General features: G+C 38.5%; 1 protein-coding gene across 1 annotated transcript; it reads left to right on the forward strand.

Annotated features, from left to right (window-relative positions):
• The first annotated feature begins 6798 nt into the window (after positions 1-6798).
• Positions 6799-7284, forward strand: LOC123636522 (60S ribosomal protein L21-like). The gene has a single exon (XM_045548936.1). The coding sequence runs from the start codon at positions 6802-6804 to the stop codon at positions 7282-7284; it is 483 nt and encodes a 160-aa protein (XP_045404892.1). The 5' UTR covers positions 6799-6801.
• The last annotated feature ends 318 nt before the right edge of the window (positions 7285-7602 follow it).

Below are 7602 nucleotides of genomic sequence, written 5' to 3' on the forward strand. Positions count from 1 at the left end.
TGGTATATATATATACTATGGAGTGTTACTCAGCTATAAGAAATAACAGTGATATAGAATCCCTTTTGTTCTCCTGGATAGAGCTGGAACCCATTCTACTAAGTGAAGTATCCCAAGAATGGAAAAATAAGCACCACATGTACTCACCAGCAAATTGGTTTCCCTGATCATCACCTAAGTGCACATTTAGGAATAACACCAATTGGGTATCGGACAGAAGTGGGGGTGGGGAGAGGGGATGGGTGTATAACTACATGATGAGTGTGATGCGCACTGTCTGGGGAATGGACACGCTTGAAGTTCTGCCTCAGGGGGATGGGGAGGCATGGGCAACATATATAACCTGAACTTTTATACCCCCATAATAAGCTGTAATAAAAAATATATTAAAAATATTTAAAAAAAGAGTTGTTATGAGGAATAACTTAGATACTTCATATGAAGAGCTTAGTGTAGTGGTACACACTATAATCATGCAATACATGTTATTACTGTATTATTGATAGTATTGACATGCAGGTTGTAACTGAAGCCAGGAGGGTACATAAGATTGCCTCAGAAGAAGAAGTAAATTGAAAAAGGAAAGGATGAAGCTCTAAGCAATACCAGCAAAAGAAAGCATCCGGCAGAAGAGAGGCTACAAAGCCGGGACTGTGCAGTTAGAGACGTGGCGAGAGGGCTCTGGGAGCACCCAGGTGTCATGGAACAAGGGAGGCGTGGGCTTCAAGAGAAATCAGTGGTGACATATGTAATGCTGCTCTGAGCTCAAGTGGATTGAGAATTGTTTTTTTCGCAAATAAATTTGGAGATGAGAAAGGCATTGGTGATCTTGGGAAATGCAGGTTTGGTAAAGCAGAGGGTGAGTTGGAGTGGATTGGGGAGTAAACAGCAGAAATTGTAACTTTTCAGCAAACCCTTTGAAAGGCCAGGCTGCAAAGGAGAAGTGAGTAGAGCTACAGCTGGAGCCATATGCGGGTAACATTATCATGATTGTTCAAGATAGGAGAGATTTAGCATGTGTAAATGTGAGTGCCGTAGTTAAATGTCAATAGAGAAAGGTTGAAGATACAGAATAAAGAGGAAGTAATTGTTGGGGCATGCCTCCAAGAAAGAAGAACATGACAGGGTGTCTGGTGAAGCCCACATAAACAGCTCGCTGTTTTGTCGCAGTTTACCTTCTGTAGCTGCAGACGGTTGATACGGCTTAGAGACTGAAGCCACTAAGGACTTAGAAGTGAGAGCATTGCTAAAGAGAGTGTTTGCGTGTTTGCTTTCCTCAGTTTAATGGTGTTTGAGTTTTGAGGAACATTAAAAAGCTCTTTTTATGACTCTCTTTACAGCCCATTTTTGCTTTAATTCACTTACTTTATGAACTTAGAGCACAATAATGTTTTCTAAATCAATATCTTGCCTGTGGCCATCAGAAAAAGAAACAATGACTCCTGCTCATAATTACCAACACATTCCTGAATTTATTTGAGTTAGGAGGAATGTGACTTTGAAACTTCTCTTAATGTAGTAGAGGGCTTTATGAGGCGTGCGAGGTGCAAGTGAAGAGAACGCGAAATCAGGGAGAAAGATCTTCACATTCTGCCGTGACCTGTAGATCGGCCTTTGGGGGGAGACGGAGACTGAAAGTGGACCCCAGCTGTGCCGCAGACAAGCTCTGTGCTGGGAGCAAGCTTCCTAAGGTCTCTGCCTCTCAGTTTCCTGGTCTGACGACGGGGAATTATAATGGTGCCACGTTCACAGAGGTCATCCAGAGGATAAAATGAGATAATGAGCATAGCAGTCCTCAAGCAACATCACCATTATTAGAGTGGACTGTTTGTCTTTGCCAGATCCATGAGATGAGCATGCTACCTATTTTTATGCTCACAAATGCTTCTAGACTTAATTCATTCTCTTGAATATCTAATATCAATTCAAAATCATGACAATCAGCTTTAATATGTGGAATAAGTGAGCAATAAAGCATGCTCCCTTTTGCTCTATAGGACATTGTCCATCTAAAAGCATCGACCTAAATCCTAAAGATGAGAGGGAAATTATGCAGGAAGACACAAAAACTGTCTTAGCCTGTCTGCTTGGAGGACTTTTATTGTCTGTCTTGGTGCTCTGACCTCTCGTTTATTACCTTTCTTCCAAGAAGAAAGCACAAAAAGGAAGAAATAAAAGTGCTCTCAATGGAAATATTTGAGAAGAAGAAAACCTTAGTTTGGCTGTCTTTGCCATATGTTGAATAGTCAGTATCTTCCTGTCACTCACCTTGGCATTGTATGCTCTTGGAAAAGAAATATGCAGAAGAAAACCCTCAGAAGCAACAATGATATAATTGGGATGATCTACATTTGGAAGGGCCTGGTCAGGGCAAATGCCATGATTTTTCATTGCTTCAGAACCAAAAACTAATGAGTCAGACTCACCTCTTTGCCCTGAACATGACGTGGCTGAAGGTTAATCACATTAATTACTGTGGGTCAACATTCAGTCCTGTCCTGAAGGAAACCTATCAACCATTTCAAAAGTTCAATTGCCATGTGATGTTTTTCAAAATTTCCTGAACCATCAGAATCCTGCCAACTTTGTAGCTGTCTTTGGGGTTAACTCTTTTCTATGCAATAAATGCCTGGTTTCTGAGAGTCTAGAAACTATTGCCTTTGCAAATCAGGGTTTTGAAACTGAGGAGCACGAAAAATTGCAGAAGGAAAGAGGGAAGTCGGGGTACAATTATAAAGAAGACTGGAGAAAATGGATATCAGAATTGTGAGTGGATGCTTTTGCCAACCAGTCACTCAAGTCTAAACTAAATGAGACCCCAGATATTTCTCCCCATTTTTCACTCAAACTAGCTTTTTAACTTAGTATTTGGGCTCACATATGGTCAACTCATCACCAAACCAAATATATAAAAACCAATAGATGCTTTATATGAGCTCAAATTTCAACTCATCACAATACTTAAATACTGTAATGATGACCGAGACAAGTACTTTTGAAACTGTAGCATGCGTAGAAGTCTCTGAGAATTGTATTAAAATACAGATTCTGAATCAGTAGATTTGGAATGAGCCCCAGATTCTGATTTCTAACAACTAATTCAATTATCTTTGGATTCAAGGTCCACACATTGCATTAATTGTTTCAAAGTAAAATCACTTCTAATGTTCTGTCTCATTATTGTCTAATCTATGTCAAAATCTTGTGATTCAGAATACAGTTCACAATTTAAGTCCATCATAGTTATCATAGAAATAAGTTTTTCAAAGTATATTGATAATCAGCTAATGTTCAATAGACCATAAAGATCATTCAGAGCTATCGAATTACCCAAGTCTTAGTTATTAAAGTTTGCTGGGATAGGTCATTATGATGTATACAGAATTTTCTATTCGACTCTTTGCTTTTGTTTTTTCTTAGATGAAAATTTTAACTTTTTAGATTATAAAATAAAATTTGAGCTGTAAATTTAGGATCTGTTCATATTACAACATTACCATTTTTGATTAGGGAGTGACATAAAAGAAATGTGAAAATCATCATTAATAGGACCCTGTAACTGAGGTGGAGTAAATACACAGGCCAGAGAAAAAGCACTTAAGAATCTGAGGCATTGCTTTTAGACAAAAATCTCTGGAACTAATAGCATTAATAGTAGATAAACAGCAAAGGCCTAGTTCAAAATATGCCTAGCATCTAGCAGAGAGTCTGGCATATACTAATTCACAGTGTCTTGAATTTAGCTGCATTGCAACGCTCTGCTCTATTCACCAAAATTATTTGCCAGAAGAGACCAGTGGGAGACAAAATACTATCATGGCGGAAAGAGCTTTTTAGTAAGCAGGATATATTCCCAAAAGCCTCTTTCCGCAGTAGATACTGCAGCCATCCTCACTCTCCATTTGCACTTCATCCTCCTGCCACACCCAATAAATGCTAACCTTAGGTAAACCCAACAGTCTGTCTTCTTAGTGCCTGCACTCAAGCAGCTGAGGGCTTCTGGAGCAAATCACATCATCAGGTTGATTGATAGCACTTTCAATTTGTAATTATTAATACCAATCTCAACTGAGCTCTTGACATCCCCTCTGATCTTGTCACATTATTCCAATCATTCTGCCCTTACTTCACACTCCTTAGATGACCAACCCCTCCCATGTCCCCTTCCTCATCCATGGATGGCCTTAGTAAACATACTTGTAAATAAGGCTGTGGGCTCCCGAGGCAAATTGTCTGTGTTTTATTCAGGTTCCAGCAACTCGTATAAATGCAGCTTTAGACATACATGTCTTGACAGCTCTGTACCTCAGTTCCTTGTTGGCAAAATAGAAACAATAATACTTCCTGCCTCATAGAGTACATGTAAAGCTTCTAAAATAATGTCAGTACATGTAAATCTTCTAAAATAATGCCTGCCATCCATAAACCCAGTTTACTATTAACTGGATTCTAACTATGTTTGCACAAGAAAAATAGAAGCCACCAGATGAAAACTCCCTTAACTCCCCAACCCCATATCAACAACTCCATCTGCACCTACCTTCTCTTCTTCCCTTCCTTGATGCTATATTTTCTTGGGAAATTTCTACTTTTCCACTTGTGCTCTAGAGCAGGAGTTGGCCAACTATGACCCGTAAGCCAATTCCATGTGTTTTTTGTTGGGTTTTTGTTTGTTTGTTTGTTTTTTGTTTTTTTGAGGCAGAGTCTTGCTCTGTCACCAAGACTAGAGTGCAGTGGCATCATCATAGCTCACAGCAACCTCAAACTCCTGGGCTCAAGCGATCCTCCTGCCTCAGCCTCCTGAGTAGCTAGGATACAGGCATGCGCCACCACGGCAGGCTTATTTTTTAATGTTTTGTAGAGAAGGGGTCTCCTCCACTATCTACTCCATAGCTCATGTCAGAAATGTCACATATCCAATCACCAATTCTATAGATTGAAGATTACATTTTTAATGTTTATTTTAACTTTATTATAAAAAATTCAAAATACTTTAAAGTATAGAGAATATTCTATAAAGTTCATATATCTATCAACTAGCCTTAATACTTGTTATCATTTTACCATACTTCCTTCATCAGCTTAATTATTTTTATTGGGTAAAATATACATAACATACAAGTTACCATGTTAACCATTTTTAAACGTACAGTTCTGCAGGATTGAGTACACATTGTTGTGCAACCATCACCACCACTCATTTCCTGAATATCCCACTTTTTTACATGATATCCCTGCTGTCAAGTGTTCTCTGAATCACCACTGCGTCCCCAGGGTCTGGCATGGTGCCTGTCACAGTCAATCAATATCAGTTGAAAAACTGAATGAGGTCTTCAGGTCCCTTCTTAAATATCACCAGCTAAAAATACTCAGAATATTGTTGCAAAGATCAAATTGAATAATTTAAGAAAATCTTCTTTCTGATCTTTAAATTCCAATGTACATCATGATATGATTACTGGGGAGACCAGGCATTAAAAAATAAAAGTAAAATATATATGAAATGACAAAGAAGCACATGTTAAATTGCCATAATGCATACTATGCATTAGTGTATCCCAAAGTGAATTACTGAAATGCTAGTTTATGAAATAGTCAAAAGAAAAACCAGAAAGCTTGCTGTGGCTTAAATGTTTTTATACCTCTCAAACTCATGGTGAAACTTAATCCCCAGTGCAACAGTGTGTGCAAGTGGAGACTAATGGGAGGGATTTAGGCCATCAGGGCTCTGCCCTCAGAATAGATTAAGGCCGCTATAAACAAGGCTGTGGCAGTGCACGTGCTCTCTTCCTCTCCTCTGCCACAGGAGGACACAGAGTTCCACTCTTGCCTTTCCACCTTCCACCAACCGAGCACGCAGTAAAAAGACCAATACCAGATACTGGTGACTTGATCTTAGACTTCCCAGCTCCCAAGAACTATGAGAGAATAAATTTCTGTTCTTTATAAATTAGTCTGTGGTATTCTGTTATAGCACCAAAAAAAAAAAAAAAAACAGACTAAGACAAACTGTTTACTTAGATTAATAAATTTGAAAAATGCTTTAAATAATTTCCCCCCTCTCCTTTGTAGATTCACAATATATATTAGCCTTTGGAGCATTAAAAGATAAAATAATTCCCACTATTATTTATGGAAAGTAGTATGGAGATACCTCAAAGAGCTAAAAGTAGAACTAGCATTTGATTCAGCAATCCCACTGCTGGGTATTTACCCAAAGGTCAAAAAAAGATGTTTTATAAAAAAAGATACTTATACTCAAATGTTTATAGCAGCACAATTCATGTGGAAACAACCCAAGTGCCCAGTACATGAGTGGATTAATAAAATGTGGCATATGTATACCATGGAGTTCTATTCAGCCACAAAAAACAATGGCTATCTAGCACCTCTTATATTATCCTGGATAGAGTTGGAACCCATTTTACTAAGTGAAGTATCCCAAGAATGGAAAAATAAGCACCACATGTACTCGCCTTAAATTGGTTTTAACTGATCAACACTTAAGTGCACATATAGTAATAACATTCATCAAGTGTCGGGCAGGTGGGAGGGGGGAGGAGAGGATGGGCATACACACACCTAATGGGTGTGATGCACACCGTCTGGGGGATGGACACGCTTGAAGCTCTGACTCGGGGGTGGGGAGGGGGAGGCAAGGGCAATATATGTAACCTAAACATTTGTACCCCCATAATATGCTGAAATAAAAAAGAAAAATAATATCCTAGCATAAGAAAACTCGAAAAAGATGAGCAAATTAAACCCAAAGTACTTGCCATCTTCTAGTAATTCACCAAAATGACGAACACAAAGGGAAAGAGGAGAGGCACCCAATACATGTTCTCTGGGCCTTTTAGAAAACATGGAGCTGTTCCTTTGGCCACATACATGGAAATCTACAAGAAAGGTGATATTGTAGACATCAAGGGAATGGGCACTGTTCAAAAAGGCATGCCCCACAAATATTACCATGGCAACACTGGAAGAGTCTACAGTGTTACCCAGCCTGCTGTTGGAATTATTGTAAACAAACAAGTTAAGGGCAAGATTCTTGCCAAGAGGATTAATGTGCGTATTGAGCATATTAAGCACTCTAAGAACAGAGATAGCATCCTGAAACTTGGGAAGGAAAATGATCAGAAAAAGCAGGAAGCCAAAGAGAAAGATACTTGGGTTCAACTGAAGCACCAGCCTGCTCCACCCAGAGAAGTACACTTTGTGAGAAGCAAAGGAAAGGACCTTGAGCTGCTGGAACCTATTCCCTGTGAATTCATGGCATAGGAGACAAAGCTAATAAAAGCTGCTGGACTCTAAAAATAAATAAATAAATAAAAATAAACCCAAAGTGAGCAGAATAAAAAAAGTAAAGACTAGAGCAGAGATCAATGAAATTTTTAAAAATACTGAAATGAGTGGAAACAAAGGTAGTTCTACAATTATTATAATCACTAAAATCAACAAACCACCAACCACACAGACAAGGATAAAATGAGAAAATAAAAAACTTATCAATTTCATGAATCAAAGAAGTAACATCACTACAGATTCTACATATATTAAAAGGATATTAAGAGAATATCATGAATGACTTTAAGCCAA

This window comes from Lemur catta, chromosome 4 (genome assembly GCF_020740605.2).
Source record: "Lemur catta isolate mLemCat1 chromosome 4, mLemCat1.pri, whole genome shotgun sequence".
Classification (NCBI taxonomy): Eukaryota; Metazoa; Chordata; class Mammalia; order Primates; family Lemuridae; genus Lemur; species Lemur catta.

What these genes read in the sequence shown, in the direction of transcription:
- LOC123636522 (XM_045548936.1), top strand. Translation starts at nt 6,802, where the DNA reads ATGACGAACACAAAGGGAAAGAGGAGAGGCACCCAATACATGTTCTCT.